This window comes from Melanerpes formicivorus, unplaced genomic scaffold (genome assembly GCF_026170545.1).
Source record: "Melanerpes formicivorus ecotype bairdi unplaced genomic scaffold, bMelFor1.0.p_v2 SCAF_13, whole genome shotgun sequence".
Classification (NCBI taxonomy): domain Eukaryota; kingdom Metazoa; phylum Chordata; class Aves; order Piciformes; family Picidae; genus Melanerpes; species Melanerpes formicivorus.
Window position 1 is genome coordinate 10,450,545 of NW_027142365.1, and position 26,974 is coordinate 10,477,518.

At 42.3% G+C, this 26,974-nt stretch overlaps 2 protein-coding genes across 7 annotated transcripts in view; one reads left to right on the forward strand and one right to left on the reverse strand.

The window, feature by feature from the left end:
* Positions 1 to 12,062, reverse strand: part of WAC (WW domain containing adaptor with coiled-coil) — a 51,995-nt gene extending 39,933 nt beyond the window's left edge. The window contains exons 1-3 of one of the 2 annotated variants that reach the window (XM_068146034.1): positions 11,824 to 12,062; positions 11,650 to 11,686; positions 9,982 to 10,180 (exon numbers count right to left, since the gene is read on the reverse strand). In XM_068146034.1, the coding sequence (XP_068002135.1) occupies positions 9,982 to 10,180; positions 11,650 to 11,686; positions 11,824 to 11,864 (277 nt within the window). In that variant the 5' untranslated portion in view covers positions 11,865 to 12,062. Of the gene's footprint in view, positions 1 to 9,981; positions 10,181 to 11,280; positions 11,542 to 11,649; positions 11,687 to 11,823 lie in introns of those variants that run through there. The other variant, XM_068146035.1, reaches the window with a different exon arrangement.
* Positions 12,063 to 12,386: 324 nt separating this feature from the next.
* Positions 12,387 to 14,303, forward strand: LOC137444903 (microtubule nucleation factor SSNA1-like). Of its 5 annotated transcripts, none has more exons than XM_068146039.1 (2): positions 12,387 to 12,576; positions 13,714 to 14,303. In XM_068146039.1, the coding sequence occupies exon 2, from the start codon at positions 13,783 to 13,785 to the stop codon at positions 14,125 to 14,127; it is 345 nt and encodes a 114-aa protein (XP_068002140.1). In that variant the 5' UTR covers positions 12,387 to 12,576; positions 13,714 to 13,782; the 3' UTR covers positions 14,128 to 14,303. The 5 variants fall into 5 exon arrangements, with proteins under 5 accessions (XP_068002140.1, XP_068002137.1, XP_068002138.1 ...); XM_068146036.1 differs by lacking the exon at positions 12,387 to 12,576 and adding an exon at positions 12,583 to 12,720; XM_068146037.1 differs by lacking the exon at positions 12,387 to 12,576 and adding an exon at positions 12,583 to 12,716.
* Positions 14,304 to 26,974: the final 12,671 nt, after the last annotated feature.

Genomic DNA, 26,974 nt, shown 5'->3' on the forward strand with positions numbered 1-26,974 from the left:
GCCCAACAACCCAGTGATTTTACAGAAGGGATTTCCTGAGTCACAGAATCATATGTCCTCAGCCACTGCCTCCCAGAACCAGAGAAGGTATGAAATGATCCAACACATGCAACTAACATTTTGTAGCCATTAAACAAACGTATGAAATGACATAACTTTTTTCTAACATACAGCTTTTTCTGCATTTTTCACAACACCACAAATACTTAAAAAATAGGGAAATTGGATTTCACTAATTTCTCCAAAATTCCTTTATATTTTCTCACCAGAAACTCTGCTAGTTCAATCATGATCAGGCTTTATTATTTTTCTATTATTCGAAATGACAGCAAAATTACTGCAGAAAGGACCAGCAATCCATCTCCAGTCAGTATTTGCTTATTTAATTTTTAAAGTAAAACTGGTTTAAACATCATAAAAGCAGAAGTAACCTTTTTTATCCTCCTTCTCACCCTGCAGCCATCTTAAGTCTCTAGGCCCAGATCTGTTCCCCACATTCACAGTCAAAGCTAAAGCTAAGGACAGGAATCAGAAAAATGACTATCAAGGAACCAGATGTCACTGTCAAACCCTTGTTCTATATCCAATTAGCCTCTTTGCTTCCTTTATGGTCACAATGAATTACACAGAAAATGTCCAGATACGTCAGCAGACTTTGTATGGAGGGAAGAAAAAAAATCCACCTGTACACAATTTCAGTCAGTTATTTCACTGTGCAGCTTGACTTTGTTACCTTCTGTATTTGAAAGCTGTCCTGGAAAAGACTGTTGTGTGTTTCAAGGAAAGCTTTATTTAATGTTGCAAGTTATTTCTGCCTCTAACACAGCTCCTCAAGAAGTTCTGCAGGACAAAAATAATTTCTGTTGAGTGAAAACTTTTGTATCAAAACTCAGCAAAAAACTGATTCTAGATCTGTTTTACTTCTCAACACACGTGGACTAAAAGCTTAACTGTATTAAATAAGAAAAGATGTGGAAATGGAAAAAACAGAAATTGATAAACCTAACCCAGCTTTTGAATATAATTACATACTTTTGGGGAAGGTTTCAGCTTCATTATTCACAGAATTGGCATTACCCTTCTTTAACATCATCTACACATGACAAATTTGAGATAAATATTGTACTCCTTACAGAGAAATCTTTCTTTACAGAACATAAATCTGAAACAGCAAAGTAATTTCAAGATACTCAAGATACTGTCCATGTAGATATAGCTACATAGTTAAGGCAAATAAACTGAAGTCCTATTTGGTGAATATATATACCAGTGAAAAACATGAGAGGTCTGCATTAAAGCAGAAGCTTGCAATCAGCTTTGAAGAAACACTCACTACACACTAAGTCTGATATATATTGGACTGCTCTACAGATAAATTTTGAACAATTTAAAAATTCAGCAACCAGATCATCTAGGCTACATTCAATCCCAAAAAGACTTTTTAGGATAGCTGCTCTTTAAAAAAAAAGCATGCACTGATAAGGCACAAAACATTTCAAACTATACCAGTCCAGCAGGCACCGACAATACTGAATTGTACTGCCAACAGCTCGCTCTGACCCTCTCAACGGGACTCAAGATAATCTCAGTGACTGAAAATCTTGCCACACAACATGAAACACACTCCAAGGTGTATTATCTTCACATGCCCTAAAGCCAAGATCAACTACCTGGTAGGATGGCAACAGAGGAAATAGTTATCACAGGAATTCTACTTTCAAAAGTCAATTAACAATTTTTAATCCCTTTCAGTGTGAAGTCCACTAAACTACATTTCAACTAGAAACAGTCACATTACTGTTTCATCTATCAGTGGATCTTTTAATAACTAGGTCAATTTTCTGCATGAAACAAACCTTAGAAAATTATCTAAGTCATCCAGTTCCAAAATTTCCAACCCTGCAAAAATCACAGTAAGTCACCCCAGTTGTTACTAACAAAATTAAAACTGCCAAATTCATATTTTCTGAGTATTTAGGCTCAGCTACATTTGCTACATTTAAGACTTCCAAGTATGTTGTTTCTTTCCCCTGTAATTATCAAATAAACCCTTAATGTTTTCTTTGGAACTATATCAAGACTTCTTGAAGTCTCTCCTCCTAATGCACAAGCTTCAACTGTGGTCATTTTCTTGCCTCTCCTCTGAAAATCCTCAGTTTTGCATACTTTCTGAACTGTGAGAATCAAAGGAAAGCCCATATTCCAGCAGCTGTCACATTAGCACTTAACCATCATCTCTAGTTCTACTTGCTATTCCTCTGATCATATATCCTTCCTGGCTAACACTGCACTCCACAGTTATGCTCTTAATTGTGTATGAATTTCATGGCTGTTTGAAGAGTCATCACTCTGCAGAGTATCTACTTTCTGTAGAGTCTTACACTCCTTCCTGTAATCTCCTTCCTGTAACTTTTTACACAGTGGGCCACTTCTACATGTTCCTGTAGATTCATTAGCACTTTCACTTTTGTATAACTTGGCTAGCTCCATCTTAGGGAACAGGCTTTATTATTTGCAGTTATAAATTACTGATAGATCCTACAATTTCTTCCTTGTAGATATAAAAACATGTTATGACTTGGTTCCAAGAGAAAGCCCATGCACACTTGAAAAAAAAAGGTAAAATTTTACTCTTTTGGTGATTACGAGTTTTATATTTTTGGGATCTATCAGTTTTTTGATTCTACAAAATATACAATGGAAATCATGTTTTCTTAGTTAAATAGCTCAAAATGTTTCACTCAGTGGCTAAGAATCACCTATTTCATGTCTACCCAGGACAGGAGGTCAGAGAAGTTAGTTGACATGTGGCAGAACATTAATGACAAAAGTGTAGAGACGAAAAAACTGGAGATTCTTGCTGCCCCTCAGACAGGGAGTTTAGCACTGAAAACTGTTCATATTTCTAACTGCCTTGTGCTTTGTCATCAAGCACTTTTAATACTGCATTACATCTTCCTTTTTGAATCATGACAAAAGCAGGATATTAACATTTTTATCACATCTCTGCTGTAGAAACAAACAAGTCACATTCTAAAATTTGGGCAGAAAAATTCCTAACACTGAACTCTGACATACTGGTTTTTTGGAACTCCCCTCCTTATGGTAGTCACAGAGCAGACTGATTACCCCAAAGTACTACAGGACCTAATCAACAAAGGTCTTTAGGCCTTATTTTCCATTCATTTCAAACACAATATAACACTGCTGCATGCATGGAAACATAAGCCAAGGCCACAAAAGCTTACCAATCCATCTGATAAAAATGTGTACCGAGCAAGGTCTCCTCTCAGTCATCTGCTCAAAAATTTATCTCCCCTTCCAGTAACTAGGAGGACAGATTTTCCAACTGGACATTATTCTTGAATACTGCTCCAGAAGTCAACTTCTGGTCAGTAGGCAAGTATAATTTGTGCCTTAAAACATACTTCTTGCTGCACAGGCTTGAAAATAGGAGAAATATGAAACACTGCCCAAGAGGAAAAGGAGGGATGCAAATGCATATGTAGGAGAATTACAGGCTACTTCACTGGTTGGTTGGGGTTTTTTTTGCTCTGGAAGGTCTGGCAAAAACACTCAGCAGCAGGAAAACAGGTGACTATTAGATTCAAGAGATGTCTTTGAGTAATTTAGAAAGTGTTTAAAATTCACAGGATCAGCAATTCATTTTAGAAGCTTACACTTCAGAAACTGATGCTATTTTGTTCCCTACATATTCATTACCACAGACTTTCCACTTATTACAGATGAATGAATTTCAAAATACAGTTTTCATAAAGCAACACTTTCAACAAAAATTTCAGTAACTATAATTGTTAATCTATAATTGTAAGGTTACACTCTGTACACACAACTGCAGGCACACAGCTCTGATTCCAAGAGAGGGATAAAACTGTTAGTAACAATTTGGTAAGCCACAATTGCTCTGGTTAGGATTTCTGTAATAAGCTGAAGTACTGAAGGGATACAGGTTCAAGACAAAACCTAGACATGAATTCCCTGTATGATTAGACTAGTGCTTTCAACTGGAAAACCACACTATCTCAGAGAAAAAGAAGCCTGCAAAAAAACCATGTAAAACATGCAAAAGCAGCCCAGAACTAAACAGCATTCTTTTACTACAAACCAAATATTACTGGGATAAAGGAACAGCTACAGAACTTCTATGCTTTTTATAGAGTAGTTATATCATTAAAAGCCAAAAGACTGTTAAAGGTCTCCAAGAAAGAAACCAGTATCTTCCAATATTGCAATTAATGCAGGGAACATCTGTAGTCAAGTACCATAAAGTTTGGCGACTTCTTCATAATTCAAGAGAAAACATTAAGAGGGTAACAATCTTACTCAAGATAAATGCACTTCGTTCCAAGCGCTACATTTAAAAAGATTGATTTTTATGCTATGACAAACTACTGACAAACCATAAGCAAAGAGAAGCATGAGTGCTGAGAACTGCCTTTCATTGCTGGCACATTTTTTTTCCCCTACTGAAGATCTATATAAAGAAAAATCCTCTGTGCTTTCCAAGGTCTTCCCCTGGAACTGCCATGAAATTGTACAAAAGCCTGACTTCATAAACAAGCATAGTTAACGCTACAAGTTGGGTGCCATTAAATTACTATTTTCCACAGCAAAGTTACTACAGCATCATCTCCTCTCTCAGAAAAAACAGAGGCAAAGCTTTCTCTTCCAAGTTTTAATGGTACTTGGCTTACCCAATACTTTATACAGAATAGGTAGAAAAAGCAAGGAAAACAAATGCAGTTTCGCTAAACAGTGCTTCTCTTCTTAGAAAGCTGCCCTATCCCAAACACTGGATGAGAAACTAACTTCAATTTTAGGCCAGAGAATACAGAGTAACCCTAGTAAAAAAAGCTACATAATTTACAAACCACTGTCTTTACTACAGACTAGTAGGAGGCAATTCATCAGACAGTAAAAGTTTTCACTGCTTTTTTTTTGACACCTTCAGATAAGAAACCCAAAAGTACAAGTTTAATAGGCAGCATATTCCATTTCTTCAAAGTCAGAGGCTAGAAGCATGTTAAGAAAGCATAATGTAAAGTAATAATCATTCCCTTATGCACCAAATTTAGCAAATTTAACAACTCTTTCATCTATCCAGTATTTTCCAAAACACAGAACAAGCTTACCTACCAAAGCTTACCAGGTATAGCTGGTAGACTGACTTGAACATTACACTTCAAATCCAAAACCTAAGTTTGGGAGTTCTTGAAACACTTACAGTAACATGGCAAACTTTGAAATCTAAAAATTACATACATGTTACATCCTTTACCATCATTCCATGAACACATACTTCCCAATTTCTTTTCTATTAAAGAACCCCAACAGCAGAGTAAAAACACATAAATAGTTGCACAACTGATCCCATAAAATCTCACTTCAGAAACATTGCCAAGTATACCATATAAATGTAGAGCTACTTTCTATCCAAAACTCCTAAACTTGTAAGTAAACTTAAAATTAACCCCTTACTGAAGGTAGTAGTGCTAGTGAAAGTTGAGAGAAAGCTTTAAATCAAAACAAACAGCAGAGTGAATTGCCTCTTTTACACTTGGATGTTAGAGAGGAGGCAGCCTGATCTATTCTCATTCTGATTAACTCTTCTCATCCCTGTTTTGCTCACACAGAGTGAGGAAATGGTTTTCATAGTAATGAATAATTACTTTAACAGCAGTTAACAATAAATAGATAGAAGCTGGGATAGATTCTTTCTCAGCCCTCTGCTATGCTTCATTACTCTGACTTCCCTCTTTCCACCTACTTTGCAATTTCCTCTTTCCAATGCACATTGTTCAGGCAGCTTCCACTCTCTTGTACCTGCCCTAACGCCCCGTTTACTTCTGCCTGCCGGTCAATGATCATGCTAATTTAATCAGCAGTTAGCCTCTTCTCCTCCTCTACTGAGAGGGCTGTTAAGAGAGGAAATAAAAGGCAGCAGTCTGCTTCTGGCTCTTCACTGTCCCTTTGTTATGAGGACTCAGACCTCCTTCAGGAGTCCCTTCATGACAGAAGCTCCCACCACTACTTCAAGAAAACTAAACTCATGATTCAAAATACTACACTCAGTCTCTAGTAGCAGTAGGAATCTGAATCTTATAACTGTATTACAGTCAGTAACAGTGGTCACTGTCAGTACTCTGCCAATTAAAAAAAACATACAGAAGAAATATTCATGAAAGTTCAGTTGCATTTTGGAATTAAAACAACACAAGTTAGAATCAAATCTCGTGAAAATAGTGTAAATAGCACAAGATATAGCAAAATAATGAATGATGGGTATATTCATGCTCTCCAATTGTTAACAATTTAATAAGAGTATGGGATGAAGCAAGCATACAATTTTAAAGTCTCTTAACAATAAACAGAAAATCCTGGGTGTTTTGCTCCACAAGAAACAGCTGAGTACAGGTGGCTGAACTAAACTTTTTCTGCATGAAGTTCTATTTAGTCTGTTATTCTGCTCCCTACATTTAAGTAGAAAGAAATGTCCTTTTCCCTGCATCTTGCAGTTTTTACTCCTAAATAATACATGTGTCTCCCTTACATCATTCCCAAAGCTACCCTCTTTGTTGTCTTTGTTTCCTGCGTATCAATATCACCTCACTTATGCATTTAAGTAGAGCTACAAGGATCATCTATGCTCTCAGTCTGTCCATCCTCAAGCATGAGAATCCTCAAATCTTTGTGCTTCCCTTTTTTCTTTAATGGAAACACTTTTGCACATCTACAAGGCCCTCCATAGTCCTATTCCCTGTAAACAATGCTAGCTTTAAGTCCCTATTTGTTACTGTTATGGAACTTCACACTTGAGTTGGTCTCCTAAGACCCCCTAATCTCTTCAAACTCCATGCCTGCCTATGGCAGCTGACCTATAAATAAGAGATGCACTGAGGGGGGCAGCTGTTCATTATGTTTTAAATACTTGCATACAGAGATGATGTCCCCACACACAAGGACCTGAAAGCAAGCACAAAGTTACTGAACTTTTATGATATGCTGGATGTACAGACACTCTCTGGAAACCAGGGATCTGGCAAAAACTTGCGAGTGCTTTACTGCGTTCAGTGCAAGGTAAACCTGGAAGTCTCTCTCCAGAGAAGTGGTTGTCAGTGTACAGTCTCTTTCCACACAAACCATGTAGTAAGCAACTTTGAAAAATGCTTTGTTTGCAGTCTTGTCAGTCTGGAGGGCTTACCCATAGCACACATTTTAAAACCTTAACTGAAAGCAACTAAATTTCTTACTACGGATTACAGCTCTACAAACCCAAGGATTACAAAAATAAGTTGTAACAAGAAGTATCTTTCTACAGGTAACAAAGGTATTGATGGGGGGAAGGTTTAAACATTTTTGAGTTACTGATTATGAATTTCATTATAGCTCAGACATTTTATACATGTAGACTTATATGACATTTAGCCAGTCGTCTTCCCCACAAAAAAGAGCCATGACTAAATGAGTCCCAAGTATCACTAGACTACATCAGACAATCTTTCTGTTTGACTTCAGAGCAAAAGTCACTAAGAGATATATAGAAGTGACCTTTTAAACACTAGCTTGAATGAGAAAGATTTGATTAACTCTGCCTTATGCTCAGTATACTACCCTAAATTTTTGTTCTGACTTTGTTTTCTAAGGGATGAAATTGTTTGGGAATTTAATGCAGTTTGAGGAAATAAATACTTGAGATTTTTCAATGAGGCTTGTTTGTTATATTCAGCTAGATCATAGGAAAACCATAGTAGCCTTCTAGCAGCTGCAAATCAAGCACCACTGATTCTAAAATCATGACATCTACAGCAATTAAGAAAAACAAACAAACCAGCCAACTTTTCATTCCCTTCAGAAGAATGTAAAAAGGAAAAAAAGAAAGAAAAAGGAAGCCAGGGTTTCAATTAAAACCTTCAGCATTATCTTTAAATATCTTTCTCCCCCCCCGCTGTGTATAACTGCAAAGCTAGGGAATACCCTACCTCTACAAGTACTTCAGTGATTCAATAGCCAGAGAATACGGCAAAATATTATGTCTTTAGCCTATTAACTAGATGCCAATGTCCGTAATACCACAGCATTTCACCTATATTCTAACACCTACCTTCAATTCACACTGAAAGAAAGATCTGGTAAATCAAAGACAAAGTTGATACTCTCCTGTTTACATCTGCTCAGCTCTACTTTACTACAGACAAGAGACAGGATTTAACACACCTTTGGTTGTTTTGAAACTGCAGCCAAACCAACTGTATTAACACAACCATCCCCCCATCTAATTTCCATTAAATAGTACAAATGTTCACTTTCTTGAATTAGTATTTCCCTCAGAATTTTGAGGACTACTTCCTTCTTCAAGTTTGTTACTACATGATGTGCACAGGAGCACTTTTAGACCAGAATAAATGACATTTTGTACTGTGTTATCAGTCTGGGGAAGGAGCAAGTACAGTGGGATAGTGTTCCTTCCTCTCACAACTACAAATCATTTTCTTTCATCATTATTGTAAACATCCATGCTTCAGTCAATCCTCAACTATTAAATCCAACTGGGCTCACTGAGAACACTAGAATGTCTTTCCTATCTTAAGGCAAATTCCAGCACACAACTAAGCAAATACACTTCTTATACAGAGCCTCATCTTCCAGATGTTTTCATACATGCAGAACTCCATTAAATGTAGTTCCACTAAAGCAGAATTCCTGGTTGTAGCAAAACTAAACTGAATCGCAAGGGTTAGCAGGATGAGTATCTCTGGACAGGTAAAGAGAAGATAAAAGAGAACAGCTGTGTCCTGAAAACTACAACAGCAGCCTACTAGGTTTGCATATGCATTTAATTCTGAGATTACTTTAAGATATTATCAGATATATTGAAGATCAGTGCACTAATAAAAGATGCACGATTTTATAACCCATCTACACAAGGATGAATGGTATGCAGTGCCTCTGCATTAATGGAAAGAAAAATAAAGAGAACTTCTAACAACATGAGTACTGTAAACATGTTTGTGGTGTGGAACTAGTATTTTCTAAAAGACACTTACAAGATGCTTTAATTGTTTTATTGCAGCTATCACAACAAGTAAAAATAGTGCTGCAAGGAAAGAATTTGTACATGACAAGTTAGTTTTACGTAGAATAAAGCAGCACTGATTTAAAGCTTTAAGTTCTCTACTGAATACTTCATGTCTTCATACAAAGACCAAACAGTACTTACAAAACAGAGAACTTTCTTCCAAATTCACTCAGTAACTGGAATTTTCTAAAATAGAACTGTTACCATTTTTCATTAAATGGAAAACACTACTCTTTTTCTTGGAAGCAGAGATAGAAAATAACATCAGCTCAAAAATACTGGGGATATTACTACTGTCTATAATCTACTGTAAATACAAAGGAGGCTGACTTGGCTGTGGATATTTTTCTCTAAGATCCTGCCAAGAAAGGCCATAGTAAACACTTCTTATAATTTTCTGCTTAAGGAGTTCTGCACAGCAGCTAAATGTGAAGAAGCTTTTCTTCAGTTCTTCCAGGGTTTAGTCTATAAAGCACTTAACTACACAGTATAGCACTACAATACACCAAGTTATGGAAAAAACAGTCTCTAAAAGAGCTACTATTTACTACTAGCAAAACTTCCAGAATGCTATTTCCAGTTATCAAGTGTTGCAGTATGTCTAAAGTGAGACACACCAGTTGTAAGAATAAGAAAAGTTTATTTCATATTTGTGGTTTTAAGGAAAAATACCATACCTGTAGAAGTAAGAAAATTAATAGGTGTTACAATGCATGCATAATTGCTTCCAATGAAACTTGCATTTTCATTTAACTGCAGTCTTCAAAGCATGGTAAAAAGCACATTTAGTCTAACACTCTCATCACCTGAGTGATAACTGCTAAATTGTAGTATTTATGAGAAACTAGTGATTGCTTAAATAAAAATGATTAAAGATAACTCACCACCATCCCTCTCTCTAACTCTGTGTGTATGCACACTTTTTGCTTTACTGTGCCCTGTGTTGTCACCATATTTGTTTTCAGGGCTATCAGAGCGCCGTAACATTTTATTTGGTGGTGAAGGATCTGTGGCGTCTCGCATCTTGTCATGACGGTGATCACCACCACCACCGGGGTGACTCTTGGATGAATACTTAAGAGCCTGTAACAGAGCACAACAAAACAGGCATTTATATTAGCTACAAAGTTACAAAACTCCTGTTAAAATGTTCTTTCTAAATATTAGATCACTTTCCAGAACACTTTTTAATTAATTTTCATGTCTTATTTAAAAAAACCCAAACACAGCACTAGCCTAATTTTAACTGCCTACATTAAACCAGCAAGTTCTGTAATTAGAACTCAAACCATTTTCTCCCACCATTACCTCCAATATAACATTTGCTGGTAAGAAAAAACTAATTTCTCTGTCTTTTCACTGACAGACTACACACTCTCAGGAGCAAATGGGCCAAAGTACCCCTGGACTTCTGGAAGAAGCACAAGTCTCCACTTGCTATTAATATAAAAAGAAATTACACTGGAAATGTAAATTTTGAGTATGTCCTTTATATTTTAGCCAAGGCCACTCAGTTTTACTGCTGCCTTGAACTTCTGAAATGCTTTTTCAATACTACCAACCCTGTAGCAGAGGTAGTAAAAACAAAGAAGAATTTTAGGGGCCAAAAACATGTAGCATCTGCACATGTTCATTCTGAAGTATTCATTTCATACTAGCAATTTTGAAATATTTATCAAAACCTACATATTTTGCCTCACTTTAACCAGCTTTATTCTGCAGTGTGAGCTTCCAAGGGGAAAGTGTTTACACTTACATGAACTGTCACTGACAGCTGCCTTGGACTGTCAGTTTACACTTCAGTGATGTAAATACAGAGAAATGTAAGAAACCAGTTCAATTCCATGCCCCGGGGAGAGCAGTATCACAATATGTAGCATTCCCCAGACTGACACCTTGAAAACTGAGGATTTTTCACTAGACACAGGAGTGGTCTACAGTGTCCACCTTATAAGAAATTAGGTTATTGTCAGCAGCTTAAAGATTTGATGGTTTCTGAACATGCCTAGCAGCTGGTAAGTGCAGAAATTAAGCCTTACTGGCAACCCCAGTTACCCAGGGTCTAAAACCATACCCTGCTCAGGTTACAGTCCACAGCAGCAGTTTTGGGGAGAAGAAAGGACTTGGAGAAGGGGGTGGGGGAAGAACAAGACGTCTTTTGTTTTTAAAAGGAAAACACTCACCTCCCCCTGGATCTCCACTCCACGCCAAGTGACCCCGGGTCGCTCTCCCGCCCCTCGTACGGTTCCCTTCCCGACAACTAGGCCCAAGCCCTACACCGGTCGCACTAGGCCTCTCTTCCTCGCTCCGGCCCCACAGGCCTCAGACGAGCCTCCGAGTACCGTTTCCTCCGCGCGCGGCCGCCGCCGCACCCCCTTCCGCTCCCCCCGAGCCTGAAACGGCGCCGAGGGCCAGGACCGAAGCGCCTATTGCACCGCGGCCTGCGGCGGCAGCCGAAGCCTCCGCTGGAGTAGCTCGCTCGCTCGCTCCCCCCCCACCCCTTCTCCTCCCCTGCTCCTCCTCCTGGGCCTAGCGGCCGGCGCTTCAGGTACCTGGTAGGGCTGCGAGTCCCCCCTGCGGTCGTGACAGCTAGAGAGAAAGCAAGAGAAAGAGAGAGACGTTAGCGAACAACCGTTACCGGCCGCCGGGGAAGGGGGCCCAAACATGGCGGAGGGGAGGGGGAGACCCCGCGGGGCCAGGGGCCAGAGAAGGAGGAAGGGATTTACCCATCACTGAGTCTCTGCTGTTTCCTCGCATACATTACCATCAATGCCCGGCCTGTGTGTGTGAGTGTGAGGGGACCAGGAGGGGACGGCCGCGGCCGGGCCACAGGCGCCGAGGGGGGAGGAGGGGGAGGCAGCGCTCCGCCTCGCCGCCGACCGGGGGCAGGGAGAGGGGAAGGGAGGGAGGGGGCGGCTCAGGCAGCTCGGCTGGGAGCAGCGCTCACGGGCCCATCTCCTCCGCCAACAGCGAGAGGAAGAGACGCCAGGAACTCGGCCCCGCGCGCGCTGAAGCACTCCGGGACCACCGACTCCGCTGCCGCCGCCACCACCGCTGCTGCTGCCGCCGCGGCCGCCTCCTCCCCCCGCTGCGCTCGCCGCCGCCGCCGCCGCTCCTCCAACTACATCCGGGAAACTCGAGCGACGCTGCGCTCGGTTAACGTCGGCTCTTTTCGGCTCTTTCCGACACGCTCCGTCCCCTCTGTCCCCTTTGCTCTCGGGCGACTCTGCCTTCGGGAAACATCGGCTGCCTACGCCAAGCCCAACGCCCTTCAATCTCTCCCTTCGGCAAACATCGGCTCGTTCCGTAACCCTATTGCCTCCCACCGGCCGGCCCACCTCGTCCTCCACTCCCGAACGCTACCTGTCTTCGGAGAACATCGGTTATTTCCGTAGAAGTGTTTCCACGCTCCCGTTGGGGTGGCGCCTCGTTCGTAAACGTTCGGGTATTTCCGTGACCCCTCACCCAGTGGCTCAGAGGTATTGCCGGTCGGAGTCGCCATGGGCCGGGCGCGCCCGGCTGATTGGCCGACGGGAGCGCGCTGCTGGTAGCACCGCGCCTTGCTTTCCCCCGCGGCCGGCACGGGTCGAGGGGAGAGCCGACGGGGCGGGAATACCAGGCAGGTGGGGGCAATAGGGGGAATTGCGAGAGTAAGCGGTGGGGCGGGGGCAGAGGCGCCCGACCGCGGGATAGGAAGGGGAAGGCTTTGTCTTACCTACTCGCTTCTCTCTTTCCGTCCGGGAACTTGATGTAGCGGCAGGAGCCATTTTGTGTGCGTCTTGTTTTCTGCGAGGAAGCGTTCGGTGGTGAAGAGGTTGTTAAAATGTCCCTGGGGAGGCGATGGTGGCGGCCGTCGCGCTGGTCAGGCCCTGTCGCCCGGTTACCGTAGCGGCCCCACGTTGTCCAGACTCGCGGTGACGGGACTCGGCTCCCGGCCCCCAGAGAAAAGCCGCCAAAGCTGCCGCAGCACAGGCCTTTGAGGCAGCGAGGCGCTGGCGGCAGAGGGGCCTGGGCGCGGTGAAACTGTTGCCGGGTGGGGGGCGGCGAGTGAGGGGCGCTAACGGGCACTAACGGCCGCCTCCGGCGACCAAATGCTCCTCCGCGTGTCAAATTGTAATCCCGGAGCCCCGACAGGGCCAGGTTGGTTTGCTTCAGGGGACTTCAGGCTCTGTGAATGAAGCGGGGCCTGTGCTCAGGTTCTGATGAAGAACCCCCTCATCAGAGGCCGAGTGGATGCCGCCGCTGCTGGTGCCTGTTCCTGGGAAAGGTGCCCTGGGTTATTCCTGACCAAACCCTCGAAGTCTGAGGTACAAATCGTCATCTATTCGGAATGGTATTAAGATACTATGATACAGATATTTTGATACCAGAGTTGAGCGTTGTCCTGAGGGTACCGTAGGAAAGGCCGGGTTCAGTAAGGGTATAGTGTAGGTGCCGAATTCTGTGCTGCCCTTATCCTGAAAAAGGAAGGTACGTGGCACAAATAAGAGAACATGTTAAGCTTACACGGAGCATCTTTCCCTGTGGCTCTGCCTCTGCTAGCGTAGTATAACTCATGGTAAGTCTTAAATAATGTTTATTTTGTTCTTGTTGTGGCTGTTGGTTTTGTGTTTTAGAGCGCGGAAGGCTGTTCCAGAGAGCGGACTAACAGGAGCAGTGGCTGAGCTCAGGGACGGGGCTGAAGGATGACTCAGCAGGGAGCTGCTCTTCAAGGTTACAATAACGAGCTAGTGAAATGCATTGAAGACTTGTGTATGCAAAAAGAAGAGCTGACCAAAGAAATCCAGCAAGCAGAAGAAGAAAAAAACAAACTCCAGCACGAAATACAAGTCCTGAATGAAGAACTGGAGCGTGTCTGTGAAAACCTGGCCCAAAAGGTAGCTTCACGGAATGAGCTTGATAAAATTCTTGCTGAAACCGAAGCTGCTTACATGAAGATTTTGGATAGTTCTAGAACTTTACTTAACGTCCTGAAGAAGGAAGTGGGAAACTTAAAGCATACGCCAGAACTGAAAACTAATGTAACCTGAAACACTCAACTGTTTGGACTCCACAGTGCTAAAATTCCACTAGGTGAGAGATGTGGTTAGCCACAGAGCCTTACAGCAACAGTATAAGCAGAGAAGGATTTTCTTCCAACCTTTTTGTATGTTGTTATTTTTAAATGCACTAGAAAAATAAAAGAAATAAAGTTTCTGGTTTACTATTTAAGATCTAATTACTTAAGCACTACAAACTATATTGCAGATAGGTAGCTGGGGCAGATGTGAGCCTGTTGGTTTTAACATGGTGATGCTTCAGGGCTATTCTGAGAACAGGAGAAAAGAAAAATCCTGTTTTATTGGTCAACTTTGGATGGCTACCAGTGAATTCCTGTTTGAATGAAAACTAGTGGATGAAAATAGACCAGATACTACTACTTACTTTATAAATGCTTAGGCTTTACTGCTGGGACCAAATAGAGTGAGCTGTTTAACCTCCTCCAGGAGTTCAGGATTCTGATGCATGCACAAAGACAGCCCCTGTTTGCAGTCACCTTTAATTATCTGGAATAATGGAGGGATAAGGTGAGGAAAACATGACTAATACAGAGCATGGAGGCTTAAAATTAAGGGTATATATGGTTCATGCAACTTAGCCTTGTTTAGAAAAGAAGCACACTACAGTGTGCCAAGGCAGGTTTTGGTGCGAGTGCATACCTGCTGTGTGAAGGGCTCAGTGCTGCTGGCAGCTACACCATGTAAGCTCAGACCAACTGATCCACTTACGGGTAAGGAAAAGATTACTGTATTTCAGTAGTGTCTAGAAATCCTGAAAAATCTGCTGTGGATCAATAAAAAAAAAATACTAAGAGTTAAATATGAGGCAAAAATAATTTTAGTCGAAAGCAAATAATAGAACTTCTGGAAAGTGTATTTTTAGTGTCCTTCTATACCCATATATCAAATAATTGCAATAGCATGTAAAGAATAGTCAACAGCCTGAAATGGTGAAAAATAAATATAAATGAAAGTGGAAAATGAGATTAAATAGTTTGCAGCTGTCAGGCATTCTTACAGATGAGGTTAAAATAGAACCTAGTTTAGAGATCAAGAAGGAGGCAACAGCATGGAACAAATCTCAGTTTAATCCTGTTTTCTATTTCTAGTAGTTACTAAACCTGTCTGTGTTTGTGTATACATACACATTTTGTCTTGCTCATTCATGTGTTACAGTAACTTTATTTTTAAGCTGTGTCATCTAGTCAGACCTTCATTTTATACCAAGTAACTAAATTGAAAGAGGTGCAATTGTAATCTCCTTACCGTCTGTCTCAGGTGCAAGTATATAGGGCATGTGGACGTGTATAGCTTCAGTAATAGCTCTTCACCAGTATATGAAGCAAACTTTATGTTCTTCTGATTGCCACATTACATCAGGGATTAGCGTGACTGAGCTAATCAACAGTTTACACATATAGCACTTCTACTGGCTTCCCTCCAGTAATGCTGAGGTGATAAAATTGGATAATCTCAGGAGTACTGCTGTTACAGTACTGCATTATTCAGGACCACCTTGTTTAACTCAAAAATTTAGCTATTTTTCAGTAGCAAAGTGATTGGACTGGATGGTTCTCCCTTTCCTTAGTCTGGTAGTAGTAACTAATTTACATCAAAATAGGAAGATTTAGGAAAAGGTATTAACTAAAAAGCAAGTTTGAGGGTTTGGTTTTGATTGGTTTTTTTGGGGGTTTGTTGTTTGTTTTCTTTATATATAAAGTGCAGCTTCTTGTTATCTGTAAGGGAACTTGAAAAAAAACCAACAAAATTGTATTATAGAAAGCTCATTTATAGACAACAGTACAGTTAATTTCTTGTATCATCACTCAGACAATAATAGGAAGTTTGTTTGCTTTAGACAATATTCTGCAAGCTCTGATTTATTTATTTTTAAACCTCGTTTTCCTTATACAGTAAGAACACTTTGAGTTGAAAAAGCAGTATGATAGTTAGACTTCTGTGATGCATGTTTTCCAAATACAGTTATTATTCAGGGCTGCATCATATCCTGTCAGGTGTTTGAAAACAAAAATAACAGTAATTCTTCATATGATTTGATAGTTGTTCAGTAACAGAAATCTCGCTAGAGATTTGTGCTGCATACTTTCCAACAGTAAGTGGAATTACTTGCTGTAATTGATGAACTCAAGGTGCTTGTTGCTATGGTGAAGGGAATGGATATTTTGTTCTGGGGGAGAAGTGAAGCTTGCCTTTTAAGTAGAGATCACCCACCTGTGGAGAGATCTTTGTTAGCCTGGCTCTTGGGAAAGGTTGTGAGGCAATTCAAACCCAGTGTTTGTAATGGTCATAGTTAAGAAGTCTTGTGCACTGGGGAATCACTGATCTTGCTAGAGAAGTGTAACCTGTCTCTGCTTGAAACTCGGGGAATTCTATTTTAGTGACATGCAGCATTAGATAGGGTGCCATGAGAAGGATATTTAGTTAAATCCTGATCCCTTTAGGGACTTTTCTGTGAAATCTAAAGTGTTATTGCTTTAGATTCAAGTTGTTTAAACACTGAAAGCTGTGGCCAAACAGAAAAATAGAGATGCTCAAGTTCCACTGAAATCCGCAAGCGTGGAAGTGGTTTGTGTTCACTATGTAGTACACCAAGTTCCTGGTCAACTGCTGTCTAATCCTTCAGTCGAGTTGCAAGTTTTGTGGCTCCCCTTGGCAGTTTAAGTGATCTGCTGGTTCAGTTTGGAATGTACTCTGGGGTTTTTGTTTAGTTGGTGTTTAAAGGAGGATTCCATTGAGGCCTGCTGTGGCCCCATGCATGTTGTGCATGTGAATGTATGGGTGTTCTTCAGGAATGTCAGAAACTGCCTGTACAGCAGCAATTTAACTGAAAGATTGGGATCTGTGCCACACTGGTTTTATGGTCTAAAATGTTTTCAAATGCTGAGTGTATACATTACTTATACAAGATATACAAAGAAGTGCTTCTAATCAACAGATCACAAAGTGCCTTGCAGAGAATATCAATATCTTTATCCATCTTGATAGACAGTGATACTCAGTAGTAATTTGCCCCAAATCAGGAACAGATCTGGGAATGGAGGCTTTGCTTTTTCAGCCTCAACTGAATGCTCTGACTTGAACTTCTTCCTGTCTGGCACTTGGCATAAACCTCCCAGATTACATGTTCTGTGCACTGGGAGCAGGGATAACTATAGCTGGCTAGGTGCATACTTCTGTGCTGTGAGTCTGCATCATAGGCAGCATCATGGTGATGTTTAAAAAGTATTACTCATTTTGCCACAGATAACAGCCCTTATGACAAGAGTATCACAGCTCCAGAGTAGCTGTGCTCACTTTCCAGACCCCTCTCTCAGTCTCTACATAGAGGTGTTTGGAATCTGATTGTAGGAGATGGCTCAGAGGAACAGAAGGAACTTCTAATGATATCTAATAATTACCTTCAACAAGCCTAACCTTGTTCGGATAGCTTGTCTTTACAGACCATGCTGGTTTGGTTTGTTTTCATCAGCCGCCTTATTACCTTGTACTAGTCTGCATAAGACCCCCGGCTATTTGTACCAACACCTCTTAGGGGTTTTCTACACATTGAGGCTTCTCAGTGTTTAAATGCAGGATCTGAATTCCAGTCCATGTACAATAGCATTTTGACTAACAGCAACAGGCTGTGGGGCAAACATATTCCACCACAGCTTGTTTAGGATTAGTGGAAGTGGCATGGCAGGTGAGGAACTGTGGAGGTACGTATGGATGGGGCTCTTCTATAGAGAAAAGGAGCTGGCTCTGAATTCATTGTAATCCTGCCCTGTTTTAGAAACAGATGTTTCACAGTAAGGTACACTAAAGATGAACATTCTATATGCCTTCATCTGCAGAGAGGGAGGAGAGGCAATTCAAAGTCTGTGTGCTGTGAAATCTCTGGGTACCAGCAGTACCTGCACAGACTTCTTGTAATGTTTTAAGTAATAATTGGTTTTCCTGTGGTCTGGGTTGACTGGGCAAACACAGTTTCTGAAGCAGGAGAATAGCTCAGTTCTTTTCTTACTAAAATCCTGCTGGTTTACATAAAGGTTTCTGTTTGTGTTTACTGATAGTCTTAGTGACAAACTGCCTCCTCAAGACCAGGAGGAGGCAGGGAAAAGGAAGGCTGAACTCTCGGGAGAGAGCTCATCCAGTAGCAGTACACAGCCTCTTTTCTGCCAGAAGAAATACCAGTCGGGCATGGTGTTTCCCAGAATCAGGAATGTAGAGGAACAAGGAATTTTAGGACTGAAAGGGTCTAGAGGATTTCCTAACATCACAATATATTTATCTCATGGAAATGAATACAGGAAAGGTAAACGGGAAGACAACTGAAAGAGAAAGGCTTTCTAGTGTTTACACTTCTTTGGCATCTGAAAGGCCTGGAAATGTGATCACAACATCTAGCTGGAGACTGAAGTTGGGATTTCGAAGTGGAATAATTTCTCAAATTGGAGCTAAAGATAGTATTAAGTATGCTGAAAAAAGGGCAAGGCAGAGGCATTTTAGTAACACTGACACTGAGTAAGGATTAGCTGCTGAGAACATCCAGAGGAGTCTTCCTGAGAGAACTGCCAGAATTGTCTAGTTTTTCAAATGTTTTCTATTAAGATGTATGAATTTAGTATCTAACATGAAAAATAACTTATCACAATAGAAATAACTAAATCCTGAGCAAAATGAAGATGAATTGATTTTTGCCATTCCGCAATTATTATCAGCAAATACTTTTAATTTGGCCCAAGCAATAGCAAGGAGACTTTGTAGGTATCATAATGTGCATTCTAGCCCTGAATGATTTGTTTTGGTCATCACAGGGAGAGGACAATAAAAAGGAATATGACAAAAAAACCCAATGTGTAGGGCTGCACACAATTTTGGCTCGCATTTTTCTAAGAAATGTCATGGTAGACTGTGGTTTGTTTAAAGGTTCAGATTTCATTACAGAAAAACAAGTTTCCAATTTTCAGAACTACAAGAAGACTTTAGTACAGACCAAGAAAAGGAACAAAATACACTTTTAAGCGATAAATTTGTGGAATTTTAACTCTTTGTACTCTCAAAAGAAATAATCAAAAGGCATAAAGCTATGGACTCAATCCTCCTATTGCAGCTCAGGCCCATGTTTTTAGTGTGTGTGTTAGACATGCCAAGCCATGTAGCCTATCCATCCTTAAAACGTTTTCTTGGAACCTGGAGAACAACATGCTGCTTCTCTGTTTTCCTTCCTTTTTCCTTCAGCAGATGAGCACTTGATTTCAGCTCTAATCTGGAATTTCTCCAGGTATGCACAGGAAGCCATCCCACTTACACCCTCCTAACATGGTGGTAGCAGGGAGGAGAGTCAGGACTATTTTTCTCCCTCCCTGTGTCCCTCCTGCAGCAGCAGCAGCCAGCATTGTTCCTTTTTATTTACTCCCCTCTCTGTAAACCAGCAGGGCTCACAGCAGAGAGATGCAGCTCTCCTCATTAGAATAATTAGCTGATTTATGAGTGAATGACAGTGTGAGGGGAAGCTCTCCTGCAGCATTCACCACTCGAGGCTAAGCACCCACCAAGAGCAGGACAGTGCTGAGCCTCCACTTTGCAGTCTCACTCCCAGTTCCTCAGCCAGGCTGGAGAGCCTCCAACCTTTGCATCTCAGTACAAATGTACAGACAGAAGCAATTAACATATTTTTTTCTCTTCACAAGTTGGTAAGTTTCATGTTAATGCTCAAAGTCTATTTAAAATAGGAAAGGAAAGGAGGAAATTCCCTGTTGAAACCTTCCTCAGCACTACTTAAGTGGAAATTTTGGCCTGTATAGTGTCCCTCAGGCAGGTTTGCTGTGTCACTGGAACAAGGAGAGCTGGTACAGCTTTGTTCCTCTCAAGCACTGTGGAAAAGCACTTGTATTACTTTAAGAAAAGGTTTCTGTATGAGGAGTTAGGAAATCTCCTTTTTCCAGGGAAAATCATAGAAGGTTTGGGTTGGAAGGGACCTTATAAGATCTAGTTTCAACCCCCATGCTGTGGGCAGGGACAACATTATTAACATCCTTTGTTCATCACATTTCCTCGCTATCTCCATGGCAAGATGTCGTGTGTAGCTGGGGAGTTCTACTGCACTCTAGAAGAGCCATTTAAAATGCACAGAGACATATTTAAAAAGACATTTAAGCTTTTCAGGGTGTACTATACAAGCAAGCAAACAATCAAGATAATTGACAGCGATGCCTGTTGTATTTGCCAGCTACTGGAGCCTAGCACCAAATTTACTAAAGTTGCCAGCTGCCTGCACCTCCCAGTGCAGTGCTGTGGTCACCTCTATGAAGGAACCATATCCATCACTTGTCTTTGCTAACAGGATAGCATTCATAGTGCCTGAAAGGCAAGTTAATAATTTGGTAAATCACTGCCAAAGCCTGTAAGAATATTACCTGTTCAGGAGCAGACTGAGAGTTGGGGTTGTTCAGTCTGGAGAAGAGAAAGCTCTGAGGAGACCTTACTGTGGCCTTCCAGCCTCGTAAGGGGGCCTCCAAGAAAGCTGGGGAAGGGACTTTTTAGGGTGTCAGGTAATGATAGGACCAGGGGGAATGGAACAAAAATAGAAATGGGTATTAGAATAAACCTTTATTAGAATAAACCAAACCAGGTTGGAAGAGACCTTCAAGATCATCATGTCCAACCCATCAACCAATCCAACCCACCCAAACAGCTAACCCATGGCACCAAGCACCCCATCAAGTCTCCTTCTGAACACCTTCAATGACGGCGACTCCACCACCTCCCCGGGCAACCCATTCCATAGCGCAATCACTCTTTCTGTATAGAACTTCTTCCTAACATCCAACCTGAACCTCCCCTGGCGCAGCCTGAGACTGTGTCCTCTTGTTCTGGTACTGGGTGCCTGGGAGAAGAGACCATCATCAGCCTGTCTACAACCTCCCTTCAGGTAGTTGTAGAGAGTGATAAGGTCACCCCTGAGTCTCCTCTTCTCCAGGCTAAGCAGCCCCAGCTCCCTCAGCCTCTCCTCATAGGGCTTGTGTTCCAAACACAAGATTCAGATTAGATGTTAGGAAGAAATTCTTCACCATGAGGATGGTGAGACACTGGCACAGGTTGCCTAGGGAGGTGGTAGAAGCCTCATCCCTGGAGATTTTTCAGGCCAGGCTGGATGTGCCTCTGAGTAACCTGATCTAGTGTGAGGTGTCTCAGCCAATGGCAGGGGGGTTGGAACTAGATGATCCTTGAGGTCCCTTCCAACCTTAACAATTCTATGATGGTGCCAGTTTCAAGAGCCCTCCACACTGCAGACTCCATGGAAAGTCTCTGTACTTGAGTTCACAGTATAATCAAGACAGGGAAGTAAATGCAATGAAAAAATGAAGTATGTATTACACACTGGTGTGGAAAAAAAATTAAGACAATTGTAATTGCTTGTAGCAAAAGGCCTCATGCCATCCATAGGGAAAAGCAAATTGACATCCAACATTCTTGGCCACCTTCACATTGTCTGACATGCTCTCAACATATTCTTGGATAGAACATTTGCCTCTGTGTGTGTGTGCCCAGAAAAGCAATGCAAGACCTACTTTCACCCATCCCGTTCCCCCATGCAAAGCCTTGGTGTACTTTTGGCTCAGCAGATTGACAACTGGGACTGCCACAAAGTTGGTCGATGTGGAAATGTACCATCCTATAGTGCTGCATTTCAGAAACTGAGCAAAACCCCTGGCCTTCATTTTGTGAAGTGGGAGAGAGGTGGGGAGGGCAACTTCAGACCTGGGCACAGCACTTTACAGCCAGAAGAAAACCTTGGGTGCTTACTTGTACATTATTACTCTTGTGTTCACCAGAAAACAGCATCTAAAATCCTGTCTGTTTGTTCAGAACTCAGTGTGCTTTGATACATAAACACAGAAGGTGATCTTTTCAGCCTCCAGACACGGTGATTTCACCAATGAACAAGAGGCATTCCTGTACGCAGAGCTCAGTATTTGTGCTGCTGTGTGCTGCTATAAAATGGAGAAATGGTTAAAACACTGCAGTGTACCTCTGCTAAACAATCATATTGTACTTGCTTTCCCTCTCTCTTCTCAAAATCAGTGCCTTGGGGAGGTAAAGAATTACTATTGCTATAAACTGTAATCTAGATCAGATGTTCATGAGGAAAGGCCTTGCTCAAATATCAAAGGGGTCTTAAACCGTCAAAACAGCAAGAGAGAGAAATCCTGAGGGAATCAGAGAAGTAATTTATGACTGACCTTCTTGCTAACTGGGAAATGCATGTTTCTGAATGGCAGTGCTCCTGTGAATGTGTTTTGGTTTGTTTCAGCTCATTGGGACTCTTTGCTGCAGCAGTATTGATCTAAGCTCCTGAACAATGAGCTGGGGATGAGGAATTGCATATGCATTCCAGAAACATTTTTCTGTGCTGAACTCGTCTCAGCAGTGACAGTGCCCAGCTTTGTTGTCCTTTCTGCCACGGCGCTGCCTTCGGGGCTCACTCCTTTGTGTTTGCATCATCACTTGCCTAAATGACTCCACATTTTCTGCATTCTCATAACCCAGCCAGAGGCTTTGGGAGAAAAATTAGTTAACTCTTCGAGGGGATTTTGACTGTCTCAGGAGCAGCTGATGTCTGGCTGAGCTCTCAGTTGCTCAAAGGCCAAGCATTGCAAGAAGAAACAGATGCATTCAATCTTTGCAGTCAAATCTAAAACCATGGTGCCTCAGGGTCTCCTGTGCTGCCTCCCTTTTTACATTTCACAGGGTAACATCTGAGTGGGGACCCTCTATGCTTCAAAACAGTTTAGAGCCTAATTCCAAACTTCTCTTTGCAATGGACCCAAACTGCACATTGAGGTTGTGGGAAAACACAGATCCACGTTTCCATCTGTATTTCATGGCTCTATTCCAGCCATGGTTTCAGCCAAAGATGCTTAGCTGCTGTCAGCTGAAGTCAGGTACTGTTTCCCTGGCTTCCCATCAGTTGTGCTATACTAAAGCAAAACACACATTTTTCATAACCTCAGTTTTATGTTCTGAGTTCTTTTAAAATTCCAGTTAAACACTTCAATGAAAAAAAGCTTCTTTTCTGCATTCTACCTTACATTTAACATGAACCAGCAGTGCTCAGCATGTGAATGAAAAGAACATTGTGAGGAAAGGCTGTGGAGTTGTCCATTCTGAAGATAGCTCTCACCAAGAGGGGCAGCTGTTTGTAAAGTACACTTCTTGTCTGATAATCAGAAAAGGATAATCTGTCACAAAAACCACAGATCCTTCAGTTTCCCTTCTCAACTTCCTCAGTGGGCAGCTGTCAATATGTGTAGGAAAACAGCTAAAAAAAACCCCACCACACCACAAAGGTTTGCTGTCTGATGCAAAACAAACAAACCTTTTAAAATGAGCTTTTTCAGGTAGAATCATAGAAGGGGAGGGGTTGGGAAGGGACCTCTGGACATTGAGTCCAACCCCCCTGCCAAAGCAGGGTCACCTAGGGCAGGTCACACAGGAACACATCCAGATGGGTCTCCTGTGGGTCTTGACAGTCTCTAGAGAAGGAGACTCAACGACCTGTCTGAGCAGCCTGCTCTAGACCTCTGTCACCCTCACAGGAAAGAAGTTTTTCCTCATGTTGAGGCAGAAGCTCTTGTGTTCCAATTTATTTGCATAAAAAGGTAGAAAACCCTTTGGAGTTAACTGGATGGGAGTATTCTGGTTGTTTTTCATCATTGCAACATGTTGTTTTGCAACACAAAATATGTCCATTTACAGTAAATACAGGGATGTCTGCAACAAATTCATTGCAGAGTTTGGGAAACACAGATGGTATTTCTTACACATTCCCAAAGGGCTACATTTGCTCAGAGAAAGCTGAGATTTTTAGCTATTCTGTTATTATTAGGGGTTTGTTCATCCCCATATTTTCTACTTCGTTAAGAAGAGATAAAACCTGATTTACTGTTTATCTGCTACCAAGTTAGGAGATTAAACACTTTGTTTTGTCACTTGAGAGATGTTTCTACTGCCTTCATCGTTTAACTTTCAAACCTAGGGCGTTTGCCAAGGGGTCTCAGCGCTCACTGCATTTTGGATCAGAAAAATCACGCCTGGGTGGTGCGACAACAGCCAATAGCGTAGCTCCAGAGCATCCCACTGGAATTCCTTCTCCGGGGAATCCTCGGCTGAGCGACTTGCTCTTGTTGCCAGGAGGTGGCATGATGCTCCCGCCGTGCTCCCGTCGCTTCCCGGTGCTGCTCCCGGCGGAACTCCCGCAGCCGCGGCTCGGCGCTGCCGCCCGTTTCGACCATGAACGTGACAGGCTCTCAGTGACAGGACTGTCGCTAGCTGCAGCACCTCTTTTTGATTTCTTTGGTTTTTCCTTTGAGATCAACAGAGATGGAGCTGCCCTTGTCTCCCCCGGAAGAGAATGGAAAAGAGAATGGTAGCAATCTTTATAGAACTTGTTAACATATACATGAAGAAAGCATATACATCAAAAAGAGTGGTCAAGAGAGGTTCTCCTCTCCCTCTACTCTGCCCTGGTGAGGTCACATCTGGACTACTGTGTCCAGTTCTGGGCTCCCCAGTTCAAGAGAGATGGAATTACTGGAGAGAATCCAATGGAGGGCCACAGAGATGCTGGGGGGACTGGAGCATCTCTCTTGTGATGACAGGCTGAGAGACCTGAGGCTGTTTAGCCTGGAAAAGAGAAGACTGAGCGGGGACTTTATAAATGCATATCAATATTTGAAGGGTGGAGGACAAGAGGATGGAGTGACTCTTTTCAGTGGTGTCCAATGACAGGACAAGGGGCAATGGATACAAACTGGAACACAGGAAATTCCACCTCAACATCAGGAAAACCTTCTTTCTTGTGAGTGTGATGGAGGCCTGGAGCAGGCTGCCCAGAGAGGTTGTGGAGTCTCCTTCTCTGAAGGCTTTCAAAACCCACCTGGCCACATTCCTGTGCAGCCTTAACCAAACAGACCTGCATTAGCAGGAGCACTGGATGAGATGATCTCCAGAGGTCCTTTCCAATCCCTTCCATTCTGTGGTGAATAAGCACATGCAATATTTCATAGTAACCTTTGTTTGAGCTTATGTTCCTGAGTATCCTCAGCACTTTGGAAATTCTCACCTCTCATTATACAGCAAGAATTTGGGACACTCCAGTGAGGGCAGAATTGCTGTATCCTTTAAACAGAAAAGGGGGTTGAATTATGCACCTTACAGCAGGGCCTGCCTTTGTCCCACCAACCGACAGGCATCTAGGTGAGAGGGCTAACTTAGAAGCCAGCTTGTCTTTGTTTCCCTCTACAGTCGATGGAAAGACCTAGCAACTTGAAAGAGCGATCCAGCATACGCAGCTGTAAAAAAAGAATGCATGCAGTTAACCTCACCCCCACCCCCCAGGGTGGGGAAAAATCAGGCTTTGGGAACAACATATAACATATTTTTTGTATATCCACAACTGTGATGCTTAATCCATTCCCACTGGGCTCTGCTAAGTACAAATCACCACTCTTGTTCATTCTGTTAAACACACAAGATAGTTTAAAGACGTAACTCGCCAGCAACTGGCGGTGAAGTGAGGGAAATGCTCTTGTGGCAGAATTGTCTGCACAGCGATTGATGGGCAAAACCCGCAAATGCACCCAGGGAGGTAGCTTCTCAAGCTACAAATTCTTGCTGAATGTAGACCAAGTTCTGCTCTCCTGAGCCGTACATTTCATGTAACCGTGTTAACAATAAGCAAACGGTGACTTGGATGCAAATAGGAGGGCAGAGTGGCAATCCGTGCAAACAGCTCTTGCCTGGCAGAGCAGCAGGCTTCCTTCTGCCACCCTGCAGATTCCTTTGATGTCTGGGATTCCTCTGGCTTTCCTGATTTGACACTTTCCTTGCCATTTCAGGGATCAGAGCAAACACAGCTCCCTCAGTCTCTTCTCACAAGGGAGATGTTCCACTCCTTTAATCATTTTTGTGGCTCTGTACTGGATTCTTTCAAGCAGCTCCCTGTCCTTCTGAACTGAGGGGCCCAGAACTGGACACAATATTCCAGATGTGGCCTCACCAGGGCAGAGTACAGTGGGAGGAGAACCTCTCTCGACCAACTGACCACCCCCCTTGTAATACACCCCAGAATGGCATTGGTCTTTCTGGCCAAAAGAGCACATTGCCAGCTCATGGTCACCCTTCCATCCCAGGACCCCCAAGTCTTTTTCCCCCTTCACTGCTCCCTAGCAGGTCAGTCCCCATCCTATTCTGATACATGGGGTTGTTCTTTCCCAAGTGTAAGACTTGCCCTTGTTCAGCATGACACCTTAGAGATAAGGGATACTCCTCTGGAAACAAGAAACCACTTTAAATCCCTTTTCAAGTGAAAAAAAACCAAATAAAAATGAATGGCCACGTTCTTGTGCAAAATGGGGGGGGGGGGGGGCACCTTCCTTCTTGGCTTGTTGTTTCCTTTCCAAAATTTGGATGGCATATTTCTTGCAAAAAACATTATTTCTTAATAAGAAATTATCTCCAAACCTGCACCTTCGTGGCAGCAGCATTCTTGAGCTGAAAAGGCGGGCATGTTGAGCTTTCATCTTTTATATTCTCTGTGTGACTTCACAAAACTATGAGCCTTCCTGGGAGCCTTAGAGCACTGCTGAAAGACTACAGTCCTCTCTTTGAACTTCTGCAGTCAGCTATGCTTTCCTTCATTTTAAAAACAGCAAATAGGAAACAAGTTGTCCTCCTGTTCTGATTTTCTCCTGCCTGTTGTTTCTGAGGGAGAAGGCCCCTCTTCAGGGAGGTGCAAAGTGCAGACTTCAAAAATTCTCACTGCCTCTAATGG

What these genes read in the sequence shown, in the direction of transcription:
- LOC137444903 (XM_068146039.1), top strand. Translation starts at nt 13,783, where the DNA reads ATGACTCAGCAGGGAGCTGCTCTTCAAGGTTACAATAACGAGCTAGTG.